The 27,414-nt window shown below is 43.6% G+C and overlaps 1 protein-coding gene across 7 annotated transcripts in view; it reads right to left on the reverse strand.

The window, feature by feature from the left end:
* The window catches only part of ttll10 (tubulin tyrosine ligase-like family, member 10), a 328,948-nt gene that overhangs the window by 39,875 nt on the left and 261,659 nt on the right, over window positions 1-27,414 (reverse strand). For all 7 annotated transcript variants that reach the window (XM_051931444.1, XM_051931445.1, XM_051931446.1 and 4 more), the window contains 4 exons: window positions 12,083-12,164; window positions 6,892-7,010; window positions 6,534-6,651; window positions 1,592-1,677 (listed from right to left, as the gene is read on the reverse strand). In XM_051931444.1, the coding sequence (XP_051787404.1) occupies window positions 1,592-1,677; window positions 6,534-6,651; window positions 6,892-7,010; window positions 12,083-12,164 (405 nt within the window). The remainder of the gene's footprint in view (window positions 1-1,591; window positions 1,678-6,533; window positions 6,652-6,891; window positions 7,011-12,082; window positions 12,165-27,414) is intronic.

Here is a 27,414-nt window from a genome sequence, read left to right on the forward strand (position 1 = left end):
TACCACCCAAGCCATGAACTCTCCGTAGACCTCCACAATCAAACTGTGGTGAGGCATAGATCAGGGCAAGGGGATCAAACCATTTGTAAAGCTTTGAGTGTTCCCAGCAGCATAGCGGCCTCAAGCATTGTGAAATGGAAGACGTTTGGAACCACCAGAATGCCTCTTAAAATTGGCCACTCAGCCAGAGTGAGTAACCAGACAAGAAAGTTAATGGTTACTCTAACAGAGCTTCAGAAGTCATCAACTGAAATGGGAGAACCTGTGGAAGGACGACCATCTCAACAGCATTCCCATCAATCAGGCATTTATGATAGGGTGGCTAATTGGAAGCCATTGTTAAGCAGAAGGCATATGACAGTCCACTTGGACTCTAAGAGCATGGGGGTCGAGATTCTGTGGTTTGAGAAAACAAAAACTGAACCCTTTGAGCTGAACTCTAAGCACTATGTTTTGTGTTCATCACCACCCTAACACCAAACCCTACAGTGAAGCATGTTGGCAGCAGCATCATCTATGGGGGTGCTTCTCAGTACCAGGGGCACGGGGACTGGTCAGAAGTGAGGGAAGAGTAAACACAGCCAAACACAGAGAGATCTTGGCAGAAAATCTTCTCCGGTGTGCATGCTAACCTTAGGTTGGAGTTACAAGTCAACGTTCTACACAGACAGTGCTAGAGTGGCTTTAGGACACATGTCTGACTGGTCAAGCCACACTTAAAACTCCACAGAACATCTGTGAAGATGGAAGTTCACAGATGCGTCCCATCCAGTCTAAAGGAGCTTGAGATGATCTGCCAGGAGGAATGAGATACTCTTTCCAATCCAGGTATGCAGAACTTATAGAGACTTACACAAGAAGACTCAAAGCTGTGGCTGCTGCCAAAGGGGCTTCTTACAAAGTACTGAATTAAGGGTCTGAATACTTACATCGATGGGAGATGTCAGGTTTGGATTTTTAAAAATTTGCAAACCCTTCTGAAAACACATTTTTAATTTGTTATTACGAGATATTGAGTGTAGACTGACAGACAAAAAATGGCCAACATATGCATTGAAATGAAATCTACAACACTATAATAAAGTGGAGTGCTCTGGATACTTTCTGAATGTGTAATAGCAGACATGGCAGCATCTTCACCAGCTAGGTGGCACATGTCTGGCTTTCTCTGTTAGTGAAGTTAAAGGAATGTACTTCTCTGACAGAGTTTTCAACAATGCTGAATGTGTGATTTCTCCACAATAAGATAAGTAGGCAGGAATATGAGACTAATGAAGGTGTTGCCAAAAAAGGGTGCAAATTTAAATAGGTTTTCACACACTCATCTGCAGATACTGGCCACGAGCAGCGGACATTAGGAAGTCAAGGCAGCACATTACGGTGCACAGCGGTGGGTAGTGCAGTCCTAATTCACCACTAACCAGCTTTATATTGTGCAGGCCTACTGATCCACCAGCTCCATGTTCTTCTGTCTCAGCCCGAGGAGCAGCTCACCTGCACCTCTGTCTCATAGACGTCACTTTGGGGTCACTTAAGAAGGAGCTATAGGCCAAAAGTGAGCACTCGTGTGGGTCAACGTGGTTAAGCTTACCTCGATACCTGGCAAAGAACATCTCTTTTTCTTCTCTGAGGTCCATGCGAAACGTGTCAGGAAAAAAGTTATCCATTTTTAAAATCCTGAAAGGAAACCAAAGGAGGAGTCCTTCGTTAAAACAATGAAAAGATCAAGGTGCATATTGAGGGGAGACACAGAAGGTCGGAAGAAAATAGCTGTGGATATATCCAGCCAGTGAGATTCTTAGGACCCCAAAACTAAAAGCCTGACTTGAATACAAAAGCATTTTGGGGGATTTCAATTGGGAAGTTTCAGAAATCAGCTTGGACCCAATAACTAAAGTTAAGTCCAGGATAAGATGAGTTTGCTAAATAAGAGGATCCAAACAGAGCCCCCCAGCCATTGATTGAATTTGAGCCCTGCAAGACAAGCAAGCATTTTATTGTTTATCGTTGGGCTACATAATTAAACGCCCGGTTTGGGGAACCTCACTTTGTTCATTTGTTACCAGTCCTTAGGCCTCAAAACTGAAGCTATGCCCCACTCTCAAGTCTCAGCTCATTAAGACAGGCCCTTCCTGGGGTACACAGCATAACAAAGACTTCTGGGGGGTAAAAACCTATAACACCTTCTGAAGAAAAGGCAGATGTTAAATTATTAGAGTCTGGATTTAACTAGACAGCAGGAGATGCTAAGGTCACGACCGTGATTGAGTCCAGTCTGTCATTGAGGCCCAATCGGTAAACAGACACACAGTGAAAACATCGTTCTGAAACCAAGAAGACTGAATAGCTAATTCAAGCACTCATAAAGTTTGGAGTTTCTATCAACACTCTTAGATAACCGGAAAGTGAATAACCCTGACCTTTAAACCACTGTTTCTTAAACATGGGTTGATGCCATTGTGTCGCGTAGGGTCGCTTACTCTCCACTACTTGGGTGGGAGACCATCTAGGAAAAGCTTGGGCTGCTGTTGGAAGAGTTGCTGGTGAGACCAGAATGGCGCGCTCACCCTGTGGTCTGAATGTGGATCCCAATGCCCAAGTGCAGTGATAGGGACGCTGTGCTGAAAATATGGCGCTGTCCCTCAGATGAGACGTAAAACCAAAGTCCTGACTCTCTGTGGTCATAAAAGATCCCTGGACATCCTGTTGCAGAACAACAGCATGAAGGAAGTGTGGGATGGGATGAAGATCATCACTGGCTGCAGCTCGAAGCGGGGTACCACCATTGAGAGAGACGTGAAGAGAGCAAACCAAATGAACATCTTCTTTAACAGGTTTGACCACCCTAACCCACTCTCACCTCGGAGTACTGCACTCTCTACACATCCTTCTGCTGATACCAACATAGGAGAGACATCCACACCCACAATTACAGCAGCGCAAGTGAGCAGAGAGCTGAGGAAACTTTGTGCCAGCAAAGCAGCAGGTCCAGATGGAGTATCGCCACGACTGCTGAAGGTCTGTGCATCAGAGCTAGGGGGTCCTCTACAGCACATCTTCAACTTGAGCCTGGAACAGGGGAAAGTCCCGAGGCTTTGGAAAACATCTTGCATCACCCCAGTCCCAAAGGTATCACGTCCTGGTGAGCTGAATGACTTCCGGCCTGTCGCTCTAACATCACATGTGATGAAGACCATGGAGCGGCTGCTGCTTCACCACCTGAGGCCACAGGTCCAACATGCCCTCGACCCTCTGCAGTTCGCATACCAGGAGAAGGTGGGAGCGGAAGATGCCATCATCTATATGCTACATCGATCCCTCTCCCACTTGGACAAAGGCAGTGGCGCTGTAAGAATTATGTTTCTAGACTTCTCTAGCGCCTTCAACACCATCCAACCTCTGCTTCTTAGGGACAAGCTGACAGAGATGGGAGTAGATTCATACCTGGTGGCATGGATCGTGGACTATCTTACAAACAGACCTCAGTATGTGCGTCTCGGGAATTGCAGATCTGACATTGTGGTCAGCAACACAGGAGCGCCGCAGGGGACTGTACTTTCTCCGGTCCTATTCAGCCTATATACATCAGACTTCCAATATAACTCGGAGTCCTGCCACGTGCAAAAGTTTGCTGACGACACTGCTATCGTGGGCTGCATCAGGAGTGGGCAGGAGGAGGAGTATAGAAACCTCATCAAGGACTTTGTTAAATGGTGCGACTTAAACCACCTACAACTGAACACCGTCAAAACCAAGGAACTGGTGGTGGATTTTAGGAGACCCAGGCCTCTCATGGACCCCATGATCATCAGAGGTGACTGTGTGCAGAGGGTGCAGACCTATAAATACCTGGGAGTGCAGATGGACGATAAATTGGACTGGACTACCAATACTGATTCTCTGTGCAAGAAAGGACAGAGCTGCCTGTACTTCCTTAGAAGACTGGCATCCTTCAACATCTGCAGTAAGATGCTGCAGATGTTCTATCAGATGGTTGTGGCGAGTGCCCTCTTCTACGCAGTGGTGTGCTGGGGAGGCAGCATTAAGAAGAAGGATGCCTCACGCCTGGACAAACTGGTGAGGAAGGCAGGCTCTATTGTTGGCATAGAGCTGGATGGTTTGACATCCGTAGCAGAGCAACGGGCACTCAGCAGGCTCCTATCAATTATGGAGAATCCACTACATCCATTAAACAGTGTCACCTCCAGACAGAGGAGCAGTTTCAGCGACAGACTGCTGTCACTGTCCTGCTCCACTGACAGACTGAGAAGATTGTTCCTCCCCCAAACTATGCGACTCTTCAATTCCACCAGAGGGGGTAAACGTTGAACATTATCCAAGTTATTGTCTGTTTTTTACCTGCATTTTTTATTACTCTTTAATTTAATATTTTTTTGCTGCTGGAGTATGTGAATTTCCCCCTGGGATTAATAAAGTATCTATCTATCTATCTATCTATCTATCTATCTATCTATCTATCTATCTATCTATCTATCTATCTATCTATCTATCTATCTATCTATCTATCTATCTATCTATCTATCTATCTATCCATTATATAGTGCCTTTCCTATCTATCTATCTATCTATCTATCTATCTATCTATCTATCTATCTATCTATCTATCTAAAGAGTAGGGTGTATCCCGGTTAAATTTCACATCATGGCCTAGTCATTCTGGCCCCCTAATTAGCCCCTGTCTCTAATTGGCTATCTCACCACTTCACCACCTAACTGGTGCAAAAAATGGTTGCCATCACATCATCCAGGTGGATGCTGCACATTAGTGGCGGTTGAAGTGGCTCCCCACTCACTGAAGCACCATAAGCAGTGAGAAAAGTGCTATATAAGTGTAAAGAATGATTATTTATTATTATTACTGTTGTATTTAATGGAAATGGGTCATGTACAATTTGCGAAGTGTTTCATGATGGGTTGCCACAGATTTTTTAAGCAATCGACATTACTCTATGATTGACAGCAGCAATTCTCCAAGGGGGAACCCCCCTCTCATCTGAGAGTGACATCACGGGTTGCAAGCTCTGATTGTCCTGCATACCAATGTAACTAGCAACAAGACATAAACTAGGCCCAAAAGCGTGGCACCCTTGGAAAAAAAATGCTGTCCCAATAACATGTTAAATATTTTAACAGTTTCAACAATTGTTGTTAGCACAGACGGACAGACAGATAGATAGATATGAAAGGAAATAGATAGATAGATAGATAGATAGATAGATAGATAGATAGATAGATAGATAGATAGATAGATAGATAGATAGATAGATAGATAGATAGATAGATAGATAGATACTATATAATAGCTTGAGCACTCACACAGGGTGTTTCCTATCCTAAGTATGAAGGCTTCCTTGCGATTTTCTCTTTGGGTATCCCGCTGTGTAATCTCAGAACTTCCAATGGGGTTGTTGAATTTTAACTAGGGTTCTCCCGCCAGGCAGGGGTTCAAATGCCAGTTCAGCCTGTTTCTTGTTCAATTGCTGTCACTGCTGTTGGTCATTTAGTTTCCATGTACCTAACTCTCCACTTTTATGTTCCTTGTGTTTTCTGGGTGGATCCCCAACAGGTGGGGCTGCCTGCCCATTGCCATAAGTCCTATAAAGGCTGAAGACAAGCCACAGTCCCTTGCGGTTCATTGTGAATTTATTGTTGTTGTTGGTGTTTCTTATGGTTATTGTGTTTATTGTGATTTACTGGATTTTTGTAACCTTTTGCTCTTTCTTTTGACCATTCTTTAGATTTCATGCACTGAGATTTTGTTTGCTTTTGGCACTGTCTATTTTGAAAGCATTTTGCTTTGTACTCGTTGGAACTTATTTTTATGCTACAGAGTGTTTTTGTATAAATAAACCATTTTATTTGTAAAGATGTTTCATTGAGCTTTCTGGTGAATAGCAGAGGTAGGACGGTGCCCCCCCCTCTAGTGGGAAGGTTGAGCTGTTTTGAAACTTGTTGGGCTTTGTGCTTTCTCCAGTTTATAACAGGGGCTCATTTAAATACACTGGTGTGGGAAGTGGGATGGACAGGACAGGGTTAAAGGTGTTTATCTTTAGTTCAGGTTTCTAGACATTTTCCCAAAGGGTGAAGAACAGGCTTATGAGACTAAAACTACAGAAAGGAAACAACCTCATTAACATGAGAAAGCCCACTGTGACATGATCAAGGAAGGTGGGAAAAAATGGTGTCCTGATAACATAGCGATAACATGTTAAATATTTTAACAGTTTTAACAATTGTTTTTAGCACAAGATAGATAGATAGATAGATAGATAGATAGATAGATAGATAGATAGATAGATAGATAGATAGATAGATAGATAGATAGATAGATAGATAGATAGATAGATAGATAGATAGATAGATAGATAGATAGATAGATAGTACTTTTTAAACCTTAAATGTGGATTCTTCATATCCCCAACAACACTTAACAAGACACAATGAACATGAAACACTAAATGAATTCTTTAAAAAATGAATGAAAAATCCTAAAGAATCGTAACGTGGCTCACCTGCCTGTAGTGCTCTGCATCTTCCCCTTGACCCGCTCATACTCCCGCAGGCTGCTCAAGAGGCCGATCTTGGTGGTCAGGAGCTTGTTGTTGGGGATTTGGTAGACGAGCTGCTCTCCTGCAGTGACATGGAAATAAAGCTATGAGAGGAAGTGTGTGAGAGCAGGTGGCCATGGAAGCAGGTACGTTACTGGGCTTGCAGGGCCGATCATTCTGGAGTCAGGCACACACAACATCTCGGGATTGGGACCTCCTTTACAAAAGCTCTCAGAGCAGCCCCTGCTAGATGATAGGACTTATATACCCTCAACAAAACTCAGAGCCGTCAACAAAATTAAACGTGGCCTGTCCAACTCACCTTCACGGAAGCTGTTGTACGTCGTCTGGGATTTAGTTTCACACCATTTGAGTTTATAATCATCTCGATTTTTGTCATGGATACGCTGCCATCCTTTCCTCACACAATAGTTGCTCACCCTGAAATGGTAGACGACAGAGACAAAGCGGAGTCTTTGAGTACACAAGCACATCACTGAATCTGACAAGCTAGACAACAAGAAGAGAATCAAGGTAAAGAAGGGTCCGGACCCCTCCACGATTCATCCATGATATATCCTATATGTTATCTTATATATAAACGTCTACGCGTAGAAGTGTGTCTGTCTGTCTGTCTGTCCGGCCCAGAAGTGAGAGGTGGAGTTGGGTTAAGAGCTCCGCCTTCCGAGGAAACAGACCCTCGCTTAGCCACTAATAACACAAGCGAGGCCAACATGTCAGCAAAACAAAACCTCAGAAGAAAGACAAAGTCGCTTAGCCACTAACATCTGCAAAACAGTATCCCTTTTACTTTTCCTCCTGTCACTAATGCACAAGAGATTTGAGCACATCTAGAGAGAGACGCCCAGAGTAGTTCCTTTCAATTATCTGACATCTCTACATTTCAGGTTTTTTTCTGACGATTTCAATAGTTTCTTACACAGCTAGTATTGTATGTAATGTGTCCCTGCAAAGGCTGCTGATGCTCCGATTGTTAAAGGAATCTTCCACCCAAATTTAATCTCACGTTTCATGCAGAATGGAGAACATAAAGAGTTTATGACACAATAGGAGTCGATGGTGACCAACGCTGTACAACAGCAAACAATGTGAAAAACGTGGAAAAAAAACAATCTCGAGTCACTCATGTCACATAATCCATGTGTCAGACGGGCTGCCTGCCCATTGCCATAAGTCCTATAAAGGCTGAAGACAAGCCACAGTCCCTTGCGGTTCATTGTGAATTTATTGTTGTTGTTGGTGTTTCTTATGGTTATTGTGTTCATTGTGATTTACTGGATTTTTGTGACCTTTTGCTCTTTCTTTTGACCATTCTTTAGATTTCATGCACTGAGATTTTGTTTGCTTTTGGCATTGTCTATTTTGAAAGCATTTTGCTTTGTACTCGTTGGAACTTATTTTTATGCTACAGAGTGTTTTTGTATAAATAAACCTTTTTATTTGTAAAGATGTTTCATTGAGCTTTCTGGTGAATAGCAGAGGTAGGATGGGGGACGTGAAAAACGGGGGAAAAAAACAATCTTGAGTCACTCATGTCACATAATCCATGTGTCGGTTATCCAGGCGAACGCTCAAAACATCGTGGGTTTTTTTTTTTGCTAAATTATTGTTAAAGAATTACCTGTGAAATAAACAGTGCAAATCCTAAACAGGGAACTAAGGCCTCATGAGATTGACTTTTTGACCTGAAGACCCTCCTCATTCTCTCCTCAAGTAGCGACTGGTACCCCAACTTTTCTTTCTTATTCATCTCATGTTTATTTGATAAGGGGATGACCTTAGGCTGTGCTTCATTGCAAAATATACTATAGTCAGTGCCCCCCACCCCGGGCAGCGCCAGCTGGCCTGTGTTGTTGGTCTGGTATGCAAATTGAGAATACTCTGTAGTAGTGCCCATTTGTATTTGTTGTTTATATTTACTCTCTGTTTAATATATTATTCATTCATTTATTTGATTTATTGGACTTCATGTCTCTGTCTTTGAGTGAGTGTGGGTCGGGCCAAGGCTGGGTGCGTTCCTGGAATCCCCACCATAAAAATAAATAAATCAGCGTCTCTTCGGCGGTGTGAATCTGACGACACCGGACCGCTACATGTTCTCCTTGCCTGTGCACGTTTAGTGATCACACTGTTCTCGAATGCTACTGAACGGTGCTTGGGCCTACCGTACCACGCCCTGGATCACAGAGTGATCACACTAGCCAAACGAACTAGACTTTGCGGAGTTACATGTGGAGAAATGTGCTCAGGCACGGAATGAATTGCCAGCGTGAGTACACCCTTCGAAACCTGACCTTGGACCTTAATTCTCTGATCACACAACACTCCTGATCCCTTCTTCCAATTGTTCCTCCCACACTGCACTCTATCTGTTATTTCTGCATCTAACTCCCCATCTTGGAGTACCACTGATCCTAGATGTTTAAGCACATTACTCTTTCCCTGCAGTCTAACTTCTGAATCCTGGTCGCCATTAAACCCCATACAGTATATCCTGTCTTCGTAGTCCTCCATCTTTCCAAAGCCATTGTCACTGCAGCGCCATTCTGCCTTAAGGACTTCTCTATTTCTCTTCTATTAGTCAAATCACCTTCAAACTATCTGGTTCATTTCAGACCACGGGGCGGACTTAGGGGGCCCTAAGTGGACACAGCTATGGGGGGTCTCCCTCGACACCTACTCCTGCCCATGAAAGCTGGTGTATAAATCATACTGGCAGATAAAAGGTTTCAAGGAACACTTGTTATAATCAATAGGAGAGCAGCTCAATGGCAAAACACTGAGCTTTGGTGAAAATACAAAGAGAAAACCAACTAAATTACAAAACAACATTAAGAGAGTGTGTGTGTCTGTGTGAGACAGAAGAGCTGGCCTAGCTTGTGTTGAACCTCTTTGTGCCAGTTACCCATATTAGTAGTGACGTGCCCTGTTGACTTTTCGTGCTTCTTTAACCGAGCTGATAAATTTCTCCAGTCGCCACTGAACGGATTTCTACTCCCACTTCTGAACAAAATCACAAGCACGCTGTCGTTATTCTCACTGTGCACCATCCAGGATCTACTGATCCTTTCCCCGTTTTTCACTTGTACGTATCAATTAGTGTTAGTAAATCGGTGGCCATTGTTATTTACTGGATAAATGTTATTTGTCACCTGAACCGGCCCACCCTCCGCACCAGTGATCAGTGGTCTTTATCTGACAGCTGCTGTTTTGCCCCGAGACCGGGGTCTCCATTCATAACGGCAGTGTCATCGAGTAGGATTCACCTGACCGGTAATTTGAGTGCAAGCATTTTCATGTTCCTCTGCACCTGAGACTGTTAGGCCTGCACGTGCAGCACCTGTGCTACCACATTGTGGGGGGGACGCAGGGGGAGCCTGAAAGAAACAGCTACGTTTTGGGAGTTTCTTCACAAATTGCTTCATTTGTCTGATAGCTACGTTTCATTTTGCTATTGCCTGCCTATGTTGTTAGCCTTTAGGCTTCAATCCTTGGTCTCTGTGGTTGCTCCTCGAGTTCTCGCGTATCCCTTGTGAGTGTTCTAGCTGGCTGCCTGCTATGCAGGGTCCAGGGATGATGCAACAGACCACTTTTCCCTCAAAGGAGGAGGCAGGTGCCTTCACACAAGCTTTCGTTTCATTTTTTTATTAATCCAGTGTTACAAACAGGATCAGTGATTCCTTACATGGCCAGTTTGGACAGTCATACAGTTTGGTTGCTGGCAAGGGGGGGCCGTGAGAGTTATGGATAGAGGGAGACTGCCTCACAGGGCTATAGATTTCTCCAGTACTCTGGGTGGCAGGATGCCACTGGTGCAACATGGGAGCTGTAGTCCTGATGGGCAGCCCTGCTGGGGTACTTGAGCACCACCAGGAGACGGGTCCAGCTGCAGTTCAGTAGCTCAGCTGGGCAGCCAATTGGATTGCAGGTTTTTGTCACTTTTGTCACTTGGTTTACTTGACTTGACTCAAATCAGAAAACTCTCCCCACCCTAATCTTAACCATAGCGTAACCAGGTGTTATCATTGAAGTATAATATAACGTGACTACATCCTCAATGGAGTGGAGCTCTGGAGGTCCTCAGCTAGACTATATTGGCCACCAAGGGGTGACACTTAGGAATAACATCACCCACTTAAGAAGGTTCTGCCTGACCCGGAAGTGCTTCCTAGTTGTAATGTTGTCACACTGGAAGCATTCCCAGGTTCACCATAAAAGGAGTCACGTCACCTCACCCATGCGAGTCGGAGTCAGGAGAGGAGCTGAACAACACTCGTCCGGGAGGAGAGAAAGAGAAAAGAGAAATGGAAAAGAAAGAACTGGATTTGCTGTGTCGAGTTCATGGAAACAAAGCTTGTTGAAGGAACATTGTTTAATGAAAGTACTTCTTTTGAACTGGGGACTTGTGCCTGAGGGGTTGTGTCTGGGTGGTTTGGGGCTTAGTGGCATCCCCAAATGGTCACATTAGAGAACATAAATAATAATCACCTGCTGTTGTGTAACTTTCATTGTTAATTCTGTCTTTTAGTGGGCCCCCTTCTAGCCCACTGTCCTTAAGTGGCTGCTTACCCCATTTACATGTTAAGCCCACCCTGATTCAGTGTGTCACTGGAAAGGGTGCCAGTCTAACACAGGACACACCTACCCACTGTGACGGATGGCTGGCATCCTTACCAGGCCAGGATGTCCAAGAGATGGAAGGATGTGGGAGGGCAGCTTCTTTAGGGCACTGCCTCCCCTGGAATGTTAGATGGCAGCCCCCCAGGGTTGCAGCAGTGCCCCGGATTCCCATAGGGCATCATGGAACTTGGGAGTTCTTTAACTCAGCCCTATTTGGTGGCATGGGGGCCGCCAGGTTTTGCCGTGAGGACTGAAGAGCCGGCCTCACCTGGAAGCACTGGCAGACCACGTGGGTGGATGTTCGAAAGCCCTTCCAGAGCAGCTAAAATAAAAGGAGATGCCTACCTCAGTTCTTAGTGTAAGATAGATGAAGCTTGCTGGCAGGAGCTGAAGAGGCACTGACCAACAGACAGAGAGAGAAGAAAGAAAATATTGTATTTGTGTTTATTGTGCTACTTGTAGCAGTGGTGGGAAATGCTTGTAAAAAGAAGAGTTTCCCACAATAAAGGCTCTTTGTGCTTTTAACTTGTGCCCTCTCTGTCTGTCTGTGTTGGGCTTGAGGAGCTGGAGCGCCCCCTGGTGTCCACACTACAGAGAGCCAATTTAGAGTCACCAGATAGCTTTTGAAATGTCAAAGGGGACATCTGGTGTACCCAGAGCCAAACTGACATGAACAGGACCCAAGCCAAGAGTTGAACCCGAGCTCCCTGGGCTGTCCAGTTGCAGCATCATCTGGCCCATCTAACTGAAAATGTCCTCTCCACGTCTGAATGGTTACTCCTGACACCTAAAAAAATCAAAAGCCGCACCCTTGGCAGCGTTGCCCGGTCTTTGAGATTATTACAGCAGCTGGAAAAGCTCACTTGACTTACAGTTCCGCTCCATTTCGGCCTCCTATAAAAAAGAACGGGCCGGGTCCTTTGGGCTCCTCGTGCTTCTTCTCTCGCTCAAATGCTGAAAAACACATAACGAGAATAATTTCATTCTTCTTTGGACTCCTGTGTATGAACAACCCCTTGAACCGCCCAATCCATTGAACCCCATGAAGCTGCCCGGTTAGAAGCACAAAGTACACTGGGCATGGCGGACAGGAAGGCCACACAGCTGAAGTGAACAATACTTGAGGTGTGAGGCCAAGGGGCTTGTCTCCTCTCACCTCTCAGCCACCATCAGCTCATCTCTTGAACCCACCACATTTAGTAATGGCCATTCATTGAACTTCTTCTCCTTTCATGGGTTTGGGGGGTTGACATCATTTGAGATTTGAGCGGAGAACACCAACACGGACTTGAGGAGAACGGCCATGTTTAGTATTAATGCCAGGTCTTTGGTGCTGTAAGGTGGGAGCAATGCCCAAGGTAGCACCGTTCTACCTCTTAACAATAAAATGGCTGTCATAGGAGAACCATTTCAGATTCCCACAAGAATCATCCACAAGAAGGTTCTAGAACGAGACTGAGAATTCATAACTAGGCTTGACTAGATAACAGATTTGTGAAGCACCACTGGCTGCATACAATAACTCCAGTTCAGATTTTGATTCATATTCTGCTAGCTTGCCTGCCATACATTATTGATTTCTGAATTGTTCACATATTAGGAACCTTTTCAAAGCCCAGATAACCAACTCCATATGTAGAAAACCCTCTGCAGAATAGAATGGCACTTCTTTCAACAAAGGAGCAACGAGGAACCACACAGCTCAGTAAAGTGCTAGCAAAGAACCGTTACATTTCAGGGTGTACCTCTGTAGTAGTAGGGTGTTGTACCGTGTTAGCCATTATGAATGCCATGAGAACCCAAGCAAGACGACACCTTTTATTGGCTAACTCAACTGATTACAACATGCAGGCTTTCGAGGCAGCTCAGGCCCCTTCTTCAGGCAGGTTGTGATATTAGAAATTCTTCATCACGATTCATTTTTGAACTGCCATGTTCAGTTCAGAGTGGCATTGGATGGGGTGACAGCCTATCAGAGGGTGACTTTATCTACCCAGAGCCGATTTAGAGTCGCCAGTTAACTTCTGAAATGTGAAGAGACAGCTGGAGCACCTCGAGTTAAACCTACATGAACGGGAGAAGGACGTGCAGACTCTCCACGGGTGTCACGGTCCCCATCAGCCCATCTCCTCAACCCGCTACAAGGTGCCATTCTGTTACATTTTTTCCTTTACCTAATTTGAGGTCCAATTTTTCCAGATGGAGCACAGGCAGGTGATGTGACTTGTTCATGGTCACCCAGTGTCAGTAGCAGGATTTGAATGAAGACCAAAGCCTTAACCACTATGCCCCTTAAAGGGGAGATGAAGTCATTTGGGATTTCAGCAGCCACTCCCATGTTGCTTCCATCCATTTTCCACTGCACTTTTAAATGATTTTCCATATAAGTCCACTAGGGGGTAGACTTTTTCCTTGGTATGTTCTGCTCAAATGCCACCTGGCATAGGTTTTATAGGGTCATTACAGTACACAGAGGACAGTGCCATGTTTAACTTAGTAACTTTTTATATATATAGTTCATAGGTTTATAAGGCCATGATTGTCATGTGTACAACTGAGAAAACCACCGTGGAGCTCATGTGGTAGGAACCATGAAATCAAAATAGTGGCATATAGAGCCACAGTCCTATAAAGAGCTGAGGTCAGGACTTGCACTGTCAAGGACTACGCTAAACTCATCTTTGTCCAAACGATGAAATGGCCCAAAAAGAAGCAAAGTAAACAATGTAGCCACATACAAAGACACAAGACACTGGCCACTGGTGAGGAAATAACGGCTGAGGTTACAGACACATCAAGTGAAAGGGCAATGATAGAATAGCAAAGACCCCTAGATGGACTGAGTGGACAACTAGAAGTTCGATTGTGCTGCGCTCAAAGTTACTGATGATCAATGGCAACAGAAGGCCAATAATGGACCCATCATCTCATCCTTAGCTTCAGAAAGGAAGAACTAGGACACATTATTATTATTATTATTATTGTCAAGGTGGTATCAGGATGGAGGAGAAGAGGACAACAAAAGAGAAAGTGGATGGGCTTTGTGAAGGGGGAACGTAAGAGAGAAAGAGGTACCATACAACGAATGAATGTGGAGGAGGCTGCTTCCAATATGGTGACCCCACTTAGGAGAAGAAGTATACAGAGTCCAATGAAATTCTTACTTGCACGTGCAAATCAACATCTAACACATTGCACCATTAACACCATCATAGCTAAATATAACAAGCCGACCTCAGAATGCCTGTCAAATCGTAACCTTAGATCTTCAAATGAGGGTCTGCTTAGAATTCCAAGAGCTAAACTTAAAAGAAGTGGTGAGACGGCCTTCTGTTGTTATGCGGCTAAAATCTGGAATAGCTGACTAATAGAAATTCAGGCAAATACAGTGGATCACTTTAAAAAACTGCTAACATGGCTTTCTCATGGCTTCATTTTAGTGTAACTCTGATATTCTGCATATGAATTTAATTATCATTATCATTCATGGAGGATCCGAAATCCGTACTAACCCTTATTTTCTCTGCTGTTCTTCTTCTGGTTTTCTGTTGTGGTGATCTGCGCCACCACCACCTGATCAAAGCATCGTGATGTCCTTACATTGATGGATTGAAGGCCAGAGGTCGACATGACCATCATCGTCTAATCCTTACACATGAAACCTGTAAACCATGAGGACTGATTGAGATCATTTATGTTAGGTAGTATGCCTAGAGGGGGCTGGGTGGTCTCGTGGCCTCAGAACCCCTGCAGATTTTGTTTTTTTCCCAGCCGTCCGGAGTTTTTGTTTTTTCTGTCCTTCCTGGCAATCGGACCTTACTTTATTCATTGTTAATTAGTATTACCTATTTTTTATATTTTTTTTTCTTCATCTTGTAAAGCACTTTGAGCTACACCACTTGTATGAAAACATGCTATAGAAATAAATGTTGTTGTTGACCTCAGATCTTCTATCTGACCTCTGAGTTAGCGTCAGGCTTAGATTTGTGACACCACAGATTAGTAGATTTCATAGTCTCTCTATTATAAAAGAAAATCTTGAGACGAGACTTTGGCCAAGAGATTTTTTCAAGTCCCGCCCTCCTCTCAACCATTTACGGTTACCGGCCCACGCCCCACGGTCCTCTTTCCTCTCATTCATGTGAATGCTTTTGTCAGACACAGTTCCTGCACTCTCAGCTCACTAAATTTTTATGTTTTCCTCACTTTAAATTCCCAATAAAAGAAGACTTATTATGTCCAAATCTTATTGTGAGTACACAGGCAATCCTAGCACCGAGAAACAATGAAGTCAAACAAATTAATGCAAAAATTGTCGATCGGTTACACGGCAAATTGGTTAAATGCGTATCAATAGACTATGATGAAAACAGTTGGTGGTGATTGTGCGGAAGATGAAAATATCAACTTACAATATGACAAAGATTATCTACAACTGTTAATACCGTCTGGTCTTCCACCGGCCGAATTACTGTTGAAAGAAGGATGTATCGTAATGTTATTGCGTAATTTATGTCTGAGAGATGGGCTATGCAATAGGACAAGATTAGTTGTATTCAAAATTGGTCGAACAATTCTGACATGTAAAATTTTAACAGGCGACAAGAAAGGTAATGTAGTACATCTTCTGCGGATAACATTAGACACCAAAGGAGATCTTGAAATGCATTCGTATTAAAATATTTACAGTTTCCAGTGAGAACAGCTTTTGCTGTGACAATTAACAAATCACAGAGACAAACATTTGAAAGTCGGTTTATTTATTAGAGAGAAAGAAATGATATTCACGCACGAGCAGTTATACGTTACGTTGTGACGATGTAAGTCCAAACACGGAATCAAAATTCAAAGTGATATTGACGAAAAGTTAATTCCAAATATTGTTTTAACTGAAGTTTTACAGTAAAAGTGTAAGTTGAAAAAGGATTTTGCGTGTTAATTTCAAAGCCAAACAGAATGAGAACGTATAATGCAAGTGACTTTACCAGCGATTTTCAGTCGTTGCCTTCATTTTACATAATCTTGGTGAGTCGGAAGCAGTCAGCAGTCGTATAATGTGACATCGCCAATGCCGCAGTCCAACTAGTCTGCGATTCACGCTGATATCAGACAAGTGCTGTCTTTAGTCTGTATGGGCATGAGAGCTGACAACCAATGAATGCTCATTCAGAGATACAAATTTATATAATGCAGCATCAAGGAATACGGAACACAAGGTATGGACCTTAGTAATCGAAAAAAAGCTCATCTGTGTGATGTCTCGTGTTTTACAGAACACGATAGAAAGGAAAAAAAATGAAAATGGGCTGAGATTGCAGCTACCTGTTAAACTCTCATACGGCGCTGGCTCATAAAAAGGAGAGATAGAAGGTCATCCCTCAGTCACATAATCTAAAATAATGAGGGATTTTCAGTTGTGTTGTGTTCAGTTCAGTTGTGTAAACTGAGTAGTCTGGCGATGAGATCAGCAACAGTGGTCAGCAAGTCTGACACACCTAACGTGACATCGGCTTTAGTAACTTAAGGGCAGAGGGACAAACTTGATGAAAAATAAATAAGAAGTCGTATTTGTTAGGTGTTTTCTAATTTTTAAGACCGGGGTGAGTGCTGAGTCAGGCGCCAGTCCATTGCCATTGTGAATTGAATTAATTTCCAAATTCGGAAATTCTAATTTCTAATTAAAATTCTAATTCATTTCAGAAATATTGTCATGTCTTATTGTTATTTTTTTGCATCCATCTGAGAATCTGAATAGTGGGGAATTTATTTTGGATATTGGTTGTGGTAACTGAGAGTTATTTGTCTATTTAAAAATGTTTGTACCCTTTTGGATGCCATGTCTATTTTCAATCAGTTGTGTTGCTGTCTTGGTAACTACCCAGCTGCACTCATGATGTCATTGACATGGCAGGTTAAAAGGGTCACCCTTACATCCCCTCACCATCCGAGATTGCGGATGCACCGAAGACGCTGCTCACGTTTTTCTTTATTTTTACAGTTCTCTAGTTACACAACTCTAGGCTACATTTTTCTGACCTTACAGTTTAATTTTGACCACAGTTTCATTGCTTCTCCCAGTTTTGATCTCCATTCGGTCCATCATTTCATTTCCTGTGCCCTTTTGCCTTGGCCATCCCATTTCAGGGCCCCCCTTTCTCACATACACGTTGGCCATGTTAGGGTTGCAGATGATTTCATCCCGCGTGATCTCTGCATGTGTGAGGAAACTGGAAGGCAGACATGAAGTGAAATAGAAATTCTACAGTCAGTTGTAGCGGTGCTACCATTGGAAGGACTCCATTTCCCAGCAGCCCCAAAAGGGCATTGCCCTCATTGGGTGTCTGAAATTGTGCAGGGGCTGCTGGGGACAAGAAGGGCCCGTAGGAAATTTGAAAAGGGGCCAGCAAAGCAGCAAAGGGAGTGTGAGAGAATAATTTAGAGGTAACATAATATAATTCAAATGTAACAGTATTTTTGTTTGCAGTGTGTACATTGAAATATAAGATTTGGTTTAGGAAAAGTACTGAGATGGTCAAGTAAATAATGTACCAGAAGAAAGGCTGATGTAATATACAAAATGGACTGAAGGATGACTAAGACATGGCTGAGAAGTCAGCAGATGTCCTACACAATCAGAATGGACATCTTGTTATACGCACAGAGATTTCAAGGGTGGTAGCGCAACTCAAAGGTGTAAGAAGAACCAGAAAAATAATAAGATTGACTTTTATTTTAGATGTCATTTGGGTAGAAGCTGATGAACCAACCGAGTAAATGCGTGTATTGATTGACACTGTTATGTAAATGCATTTGCTTATAAAACAGACCTCTACCCTTTAATATTTGGACCATTCTGACCAGGCTGTAACAGACTGCTTGTGACGAATGTTCCCATTTCATGAAATGACCATTAAAGACGCACAGAACGGTTCTTCACCTGCCTGGTTTCTAATAGGAAGAGGTTCTAAATTTAAAATAAGATTTTATTAATCTACTCTATATATATAAAATCCTAAGCCTAAAAGCCTATTTGACTTTTTTTGTCAAGCTTTAAATCGGGCTTATTTTAAAACCTACATATATATGTTTGGCATCATTCTTTTCAGAATCTATCAAACTGTAATGTGATGTTGTTAGATTTTCAGATTCTTATTCCATTTTTAAATTATAAACTAAAAAATATCAAGAACTCACATCCCACAAGACAAGACTTTGTGCCAAGAGATTTAACCACACCCGGGGCCGGAAATAAAAGACAAAGAGTAGGACAGCTGCTGTACAGGCTTTTAAATGTTCGAAGCGCCGCGCGAGATGCAGATCACGTGGTACAGCAGCAGCAGCAGCAGCAGCAGCAAGCCAGCAGCTGATCAAGCAAAGAGGAGGTAAAACAAAAACTGTTTTTGTATCCCATTGTATCACCGTTTAAGAGGGGGTTTCGGAGGAGTGACCGCATCTCCTTGGAATGCATTCAGCCACCCTCTTCACAATGTGAGCATCAGAGACGTGAAGTGGCTGGCACGTAGTGCAGGCTACGGGGGGGGTTGGTGAGCGAAGCGAGCAGGCGGGTAAGCCCCCTAGTAGATATCTAAATTTAATTTCTTCCACAGGAGTTCAGTGTGTCCCATCCTACGTAACCACTGTGAAGACATTTGTACTCCGGATCGTTTCTCGCAAGGATGAATGGCCTGTCTCGTGTCTGCGTGTCATGTGAACAGTGGTGGATTAGTCGTCGTGCGTCTTCGGAGGGAGTGCTCCCACAAATCTCACTCCTCGCCACTCAGGATGACCGGCAGGACTGTTTAATTTAATTATTATGGAAGCTGTTCCCGGGATCACCATCGTCATCTATACTCCATATCATTTCATCTTTTCAGCTGCATTGGAACTGTGATTAAGGACATTGGCGTGACTGTTTATTGTTGGGATTAATTGTTGTGTGTAATATTTGTATCGCCATAAGGGACGGTGGAGGCTCGTCTGATTTTTGTTATTTATATTTGATTTTCACTTAATATGTTTCACTTATTTGTTGGATTTGAATCTGTCCATGAGTGTGTGCAGGTCAGGCCCAGGATGGGTTCATTCCTGGAATCCCCACCAAAAAAATAAATAAATCACCATTCTTTTGACAGTGTGAATCAGAGAGGCACCGGACCACTACACAGGGATCAGACCAGGATTTGGAACCTGGATGACTGGAGCCAGTGTGGCTGATCACTTATCCACTCCACTGTTTGATACAAGGAACGAAGTCGAGAAAACGCTGGAGCAGCGAAGCAGTCGGTAGCACCACAGAAGCACCGGCTGCCTTCTGATGTGAGACAGCAGGAATCCGAGGAATGTGTTCTGTTGAGCTGACCTACTCAGAGGGAGCGACCTGCAAAGTCCCACCCTGAATCTGTCAGGGGCACAGGAGGGGGGGGTTGATCAAGTGCCATGAGGGCCCTACATGTGCTCCTGCCATTGGCTTACTGCTCAGGTGAAGGGTCAGCCACAAAAGTCAGAGGGAGACACTCAAGGTCATCCCCCTCTTGTCTGCTTGCCAGTGTGGCCACTCAAGTAACTGGATGGTTCAACACAAGGTCTCGCTGCTGGTAGCTCCTCCCACAAGCGCCTTGCCCAATGAACACCAGTTCCTCAGCTGTGTTCCCCACCCCCAAACCCCCCTACTCTTCTCCAGGCAAAAATGGCCTGGCAGCTTTGTTCTTTAGTTCAACATTTTGGCCACACAGACAGACCTTGTGGAGAATCCTGTGGCATTATGGAGTATCAGGCAAGTCAGTGCGACTGATCAAGAGCTCATGCCATCATCCACAGCAGACGGCTCTCCGGCAGTTTTCAGGTGAAGACAGGTGTCGGACAAGGGGGTGTGACGTCTCCTTTCCTTTTGCTTCTGGACAGAGACTGGACCATGAAAGGGAATGAGATCTAGTGGACCACAGGGGGAGAACCCGGACCTTGCTGATGATATAGGCCAGGGGTCCTCAATCACAGTCCTGGAGGGCTACAGGTTTTCATTCCAGCCAGTTTCTCCAATTAGAACTCAGCCCTTGCTGATAATGAAACTTGCTATTTAACTCTATGCCATGTTAGTGCTTTCATTCGTCAAAGACAAATTTTAGTTACATGGTCGATCAGAGGTCCTCAATTACAGTTCTGGAGGTTCGCAGTGGCTGCAGGTTTTCACTTCAACCAATTTCTTAATTAGACCCCATTTAATTACTACCACAGCAATACAGTTGTTGGGATTTTAGTTCTCTTGCCTGTTAGAATTCAAAACCCTTAATTGCCTATTTTAGCTGCTGCATTTAAGTTTTAATTATTGCCTGTGTAGCATGCAGCCGGGGCCCCCACCCACCCAGAACGCCTTCACGCTGGGAGGACCAGGAGAGTAAGCATGGCCAGAGCGTTACCTCCCCCTGGGTTGCAGCGGTGCCTCGGACTCCTGCAGGGCTTCATGGGAGCTGGAGTTTGGTGCAGCCCTGTTGGGATCCGTAGGCACCACCAGGGGGTGCTGCAGCAGGAGATGCTGAGCCCTTATGGGCAGTCATTCCGCCATACTCGGGAAGTGCTGCCAGAAATGAGTCATCAAGCCCCTGGACCACTTCCAGGTGGACTATAAAAGGAGCCAGCGTCGGGAGGAGAGGGACTAAGCTCGAGGAGTGGAGGAGAAAAAAGAAGTATTGTGAATGTGATTGGGACAGTGTTTATTGGGACTGTGTTGTGCCTCTGGGAACGGGGCCACAGGCGAAGAAAAAAGAACATAAAACATTTATTTATTTTATCGGCGTGCCTCCTGCGTCTGTCTGTGTCGGGCTGAGCGCTGGTACAGCGGCTTTTATCACACATGTTTAATTAACCAGACATTACTTAATAATGAAATGCAGATAACCAATAAACCAGCAGCTCTCCAGATAAAGGGCTCCCTTTTAAACCTGTGCATGTGCACAATGAAGTATCTATGTTAAATAAATAAATGAGAGGGGAATTGGAAGGACCGTTAAGTTTAAATATTTTCTGGTCCACAAAACACATGGATAATGTCCTCAGAGAAAGAAACTCTACAGTGCAATTCAAATTTCCCTTGGATGAATGAACGCATTAATAAGCCAAATAGTTAAATACCAAGTTTCATCATCAGCAAGGACCATCTTCTAATTAGGAAACTGGCCGGAAGGAAAAGCTGCAGCCACTGCGGCCCTTCAGGACTGTGATCGAGGACCCCTGATAGAGGCCCACAAACAGACAAAAGAACGCTTCAGCACAAACTGGGCTCAAGCTCCACAACTTGTGTCAACCCGGTCACTCTGGAGGGAAGTCCACTTTGAGGGACCCAAGTGGTGTCATTGACAGAAAGGGTGGCCCCGCTGCAAATGTCAAGGCAAAGTAAAGGCAACCTTTATCCCATGTGCAAAACAAAAAAAAAAAAAAAGAAGTGAGCGATATTGAATTATTAAAAGGAGCTCTTTTAATTACTTTGATGGATCTGGGACTCTCATAGAAATTCTGAATGCTCCCTGTGATCCCTTCATAGCATATAAAGGTAACAAGATCCACCCAAATCCGTCCCCCAATTATCCGACTTGCGTCACACACGGCAATCAGACTTTTTCGCCGAGGGCACAAATCACAGCACGTGAAGCAATGAACAAAGGTAGGACAGGAAAACAGATGGCACTCTTATGACTCGGCAAATATTGTTAGCGTTGTTAATTAGAGAAATGAGTAAATTATCCACCTTTCACAGTTGCAAATCCTGGAATGCGTGCCCAGGCTTGCAAATGGGACAAATAAAAAAAAATAAAATAAAATAAAATAACAGATGTAAGGAAATACATTTATCACAGGCCAACATTTCCTAAAGAAGTCGGCACATTCTGTGGTGGAAACAAATTAATGTAACAGGATCTGTCCGTTAATAATGCATTAAACTATGGCCAAATGACAACAAGGTTCATTTTGACAGAGTTAGGATTTAAAACTGATAAAGGAGAAAAATACGAACATATAGTCACATAAATAAGCAGAAAATCTTCTACACCAGTACTCAAGTACGTCCGTCACAACAATCAGGCTGCTCAGTCATATCATGAGGTCAGTTCTTCTGTAAGGGCCGGAGACTTGGAGGACTATAAAGACCACCATCAGGAAAATGCAAACTCCTTATTTAAAGCTAGCTGTGGAAAAAATCCTCAAGGTCTGCGGGCTTAAAGCCATCAGTAACACTGCAGTGATGAATCCAATCAAATCTACAACAGAGAAGGACCCCCAGTCACTTCTGGCCTACAGTGCCACCAAGCAGACTCCTGGCGCAGTATGTGGCAATACACTCCAGCTGCAGACGAGACACTTTGAAGCCTCAGGCTCATTCAGCCTCCTGAGACACTCTGAAGCCCGTAAGCCGACGCCCCTGTCGCCGATGTGTTGTCTTTAGTCCCCGCCCACTCCCCAGTAATCTCAGACATTATCAAGCCAAATATTATGATATAGTGTTATATGGGTCATGCAGCTTGAAAGCTATAAACTTTATATTACAAGTCTTAAAAAAGTAAGACCACTTTAAAGATAAATCAACTTATTATTTGCTGTTTTATTACCAGTGTCACGCATGCACGTCGGATGATCTCCTGTGTTGGCTCACTCGAGGTAGGTGGTAACCCGCCGGGGTGAGAGGGGGCGCTGTCGCTAACTGTGCCATCTCCTGTTCTCCCCGCAGCTCCGAGAAGTCGCCCAGTGCTTGAAATTAGCTCCTCCCGTTACGAGAAGCCCGACTTCTTCCACTGAGTTGTCTTTTAGGGACCAATACCTGATAAGTTCAGAGCTCAACGGGAGACTTGTTAGTTGTTACAAAGGCTAACCAGAGCCCTAATTTTCTTTTGTGTTTTGCCTATTGTTGCCAGAAGGCACGTGTTTAAGTTTAAAGAAGAAGAGTCAGAGAATTAAACGGAACATCCTGACTGGTGTCCCAACTATTCTTCGCTTGTCATGGCTCTGTTTTGACCCGTGCTTGGCCACATCACATCTGCAATAAGAAACTGTCTAATTTTAAATTAGAATAGATTGGATTGGATTGGATTAGATAAAACTTCATTAATCCCATGGGAAAATTCAAAAATAAATAAAGGTAAAAAAAAAATAGATAAAGGTAGTTTTTTGTGTCAAGAAAATTATCATATAGTAATGGTGGTTGATATACAGTAATTTATGTGAGGAGAACTTTGACATAAACAAGCAAACACTTTCCATCTAGGGAATCCATCTGCATTCCCGGGAATGAAACTGCTGTAATTCCTGGGAAAACAGGAACGGCCAAGCTTGCATATATAGTGTGAAAAAGTGTACAAATCGATCAAGAAATAACAGAGTTATAGTTGAAAATAATTAAGGTGGCGCCATTGCTGCAGCTTGCACTTCATCAGACAACAGCTTTGAACAGCAACTTGAAATTGCAATGCGTCAGTCTGTTGCATCCGCATTATCTGTGCCAAGAAACTTGCCATCACAGAATGATGACAAGAAACTGGATGCATCAGTAAAAGCTGAAATGGCGGTGTTTCAGAGCAATGTTGTTTAGAACAAGTGTATCAGTATTTGATGATTGTGCCGCCTACTTCAGTGGAGGCAGAGCGTGCTTTCTTAGCGGCTGGCGTACTTCTGCATGAAGGTGCGTTTTTGCCTGAACGACCGCACGCTGGACACGTTAATAATAATAATTCACTACATTTATATAGCGCTTTTCTCAGTACTCAAAGCGCTATCCACACAGGGAGGAACCGGGAAGCGAACCCACAATCTTCCACAGTCTCCTTACTGCAAAGCAGCAGCACTACGACTGCGCCACCTGTGATGACGTTGTGCTTTCTACGCTCTTATTACCGCAACTAAAGATACATGTACTTATATGACAGCATTAACTGCTTGTAGTTAAGGTTAGTCTTTTATTTGTGTCAACATATTGCAGTAGTTTTATTAAAAATAAGTGTTGCTTGCTCTAAAACCATTCACATGTGAGATGCCCGTGCACTGTGTCATCCCCGGGAGCCCGGGATTCTCGGGAATGAAATGCCGGATTCCCAAATTCCCGGGAATAGATAAACCCGTCCGGGAATGGATTCCCTATTTTCATCTTTCCAGAATGAATGATTGTGTAAAATAAGCTTCTTCTCAGGGTCTTCACAGTGTCTGAGATGCGCAGATCTGTCCAGAGACTAAAACTGTCCTTGCTGTAGCTTCTCGTACGTGGGGCCTTTTGACGTAGTTGGCGGTTGAACGAGACACACCTTGGACCCATTTACATTTGAGTCAGATCAGGTGATGTAGATGGCAAGCCACAAGTAGAGAATTAATGGGAATGGACCAGGAAATGAAAGACAAAATTACTGTTAAAAAACAAGCACAGGTCAAAGCCAGAAGACAAAATATGCCAAGATACTAAAACATTAACCAAATGTCATAATCAAAATTATACGCAAGATCTAACCACACTGTGATGATTTATTTTTTAATCCAGCAACTTAGGCCACTACCAATAGTGTGCTGCCATCTTAAATAGGAAAGGAGCCTTGGCACCTCGTCCATGACGACTTCTGGTCATCTGACTGCAATGACCCAACGACTCTAAGCAACATCGCCACAACCATGAATGAGCAGAAAATGGCAGTGCACGTGAAATGCCAATATAAATGATGATAAAAATTCACAGCAAGTTCAACAGGTAATCATAAAAGACATAAAACCTCAGAATCCTAACATTAACTTGAGTTCCTGTGAAAATGGGTGCCCCCTGTGTGGACAGGTAGGGGGGCTTCAGGCCGTACCATCTGCCCGGGATCAGGTGCACCTGTGTCTCTATTTGGTGAAACAGCAGTAAAAAGTGGCAGCAGAGTCGGGTGGGTGACAGGCTTTGTTTGACTACACTTCCTTAGGCAAACATTGGCTCTTTTCGTTCTAAGCTGACGTAACTCCGGACTCGTTACACATCTGGGGCGTTGGAATCCCATGACAGGGAAGTGTGGACATGTTCTATGCTGGCCTTCTCAAATTTCCACATGTATCCTCGACGTGTGAGTTAGCAGACAGTCATCAGCCGACACGCCGCCTCCTCTGTGACTTCAAAGGCACCAGCGGCCACCCGAGGGTACCACCCGGACACAAACAGATCAATGTGCTCTACTGGCCCTGGGCGGCCCACCTAAAACAAGACAAGCGAACAAAAGCCATAAAGAGGACTGTGTCTACGGCCACCCAATAAAACACACACTGAATAACCAATCAGTCAGAAGAAATGACAACTCTGTGGGTCCGTTGTGTTAAAATTACACACAACAAATACAGCGACCATAGGAAGAGAATTCACCCGCTCTGTGGTTTTACGTTTTATTGTTATACAAATCACAGAGGATTTCATTTGCCTTTTTTTTGACACTGATCAATAGAAAAAGACTTTTTAATGTCAAAGTGAAATCAGATCTCTGCAAGGTGATCTAAGAAATAAATATAAAATACAAGATAATTGATCCCGTAAGTATTCACCCTCCCCTAACTTGCCCACCCCAACGTCAGCCAATTGGCTTTAGAAGTAGCAGAATTAGTTCGGTGGAGGTCACCTGTCGGGGGTTTCAATCAGTTGTAGTGCAAATGCGGCAGATCTGGAAGGTCCGACAAATACAATGCATTACAAAATATATTCTAATAGAGGATACACTGCAAACGTTGACACTGAGGTCTACATTGAAAATTTAGATTTCAACCTATCTTAGATGAGTAGCACAGCTGGTAATATAACTGTGGGGCACTGTCAACTGGTGTGGGCAAAAAAAGAACATGAACTAGGGGCTCATATAAAAGGGGAAAATGTCCTACACAATAACATGTCTGTGGGCCCCAACTCCAGAAAATGCATATAATTAAAGAAATGCAAAATATGCACCACCAGTCATTTGTGTGAGGATCCCCTTCCGCATAAAGAAAGAAGTTATAACATGTATGCATGACGTAACATTCAGGTGAGTTCGAGGACTGGCTTAACTGGTTTGAAAGTTGTAGCATTTTGCATTTTTTCGTTGCTTCAAAGAGTGAGTTATTCTTCATATTTGTGTTTATTAAATACTTTTGTAACACTGAGTCATATTCAAAAATAGAAGTGCTAATAGAATGCAATTACATGTGTTACTCTACTCCATTTTACCAGCACTTTACAATGTCATGTCATTACAAACAGAGCTCAGTTAGGCTTAGGGTGGCTCAGAAGTGGTGACGTGAAAATGGCATCGATTGACATCCTGTGGTTAGTCGTTGGCTGTGGGGGGTCTTGGACTAATTCTAGTTCAAATTTCTAAAACCATTGCATTTGCAACAAATGTAAAGTTAAAATCTGTTAAAGTGTCAAGTACAACTGGTGGCTGCGTGATGGAGTGCAGGTCTGGAACTTTGCTGCTAAATTAAAATGTCAGAGAAGTGCTGAATTATTAAAATGTGCAGATAATGCAGCCGTTGCTACAGTTAAGCCAGGGTCACTAACTTAACTTACGTTTAAATTTCTCTTTGTTTTTTTTTTTGTTTCTGGTCCTTTGGTTGTTATCATATATGTTAATGTTGTTATTTACATTTATTATTTGTACAATTATGTCTTTTTTTAAATCATTTTTGTTTATTGCTGATTTCAATGTGCAGGTTTTTTGTTCTACCGCGTCTCTTGTGTTTTGTGGGTGTTTTCCCAACAACATTTATGTACATAGCAAAAGAGGTGGGGCCACCTGTCACTCACCGCTGAGGGACGGCCCCCAGCCCAATAAAGCCTCATGGGAATCGCAGTCTCTCTACGACACGTTGGTATGTGCTTGGTGAGTTCCCCTCTTTATGTCTAGGATTGTTCTTCAGATTGTTTTTGGCTATCTGACATTCTGTTTTTGCTCTCTTTGAAGAATAATGTGTGTGTTACTGAGTTATTTTTGTTTATTGATGTGTTTTCTTGTTTCTCAATGTGAGTGTTATTCACGTTGTAGCATGTGGTCGGGACACCTCCACACTGGAAGGACCTGGGAAGCGCGCGTGTCCAGAACATTTCCTCCCTCAGAGCACTAGGTGGCAGCCCCCCTGGGTTGCAGTGGTGCCTTTGGACTCCTGCAGGGCTCCATGGGAGTTGGAGTTTGGTGCAGCCCTGTTGGGATCTGTGTGTGTTGTCAGGGGGTGCTGCAGCAGGATC

Source organism: Erpetoichthys calabaricus, chromosome 8 (genome assembly GCF_900747795.2).
Source record: "Erpetoichthys calabaricus chromosome 8, fErpCal1.3, whole genome shotgun sequence".
Lineage (NCBI taxonomy): Eukaryota > Metazoa > Chordata > Cladistia > Polypteriformes > Polypteridae > Erpetoichthys > Erpetoichthys calabaricus.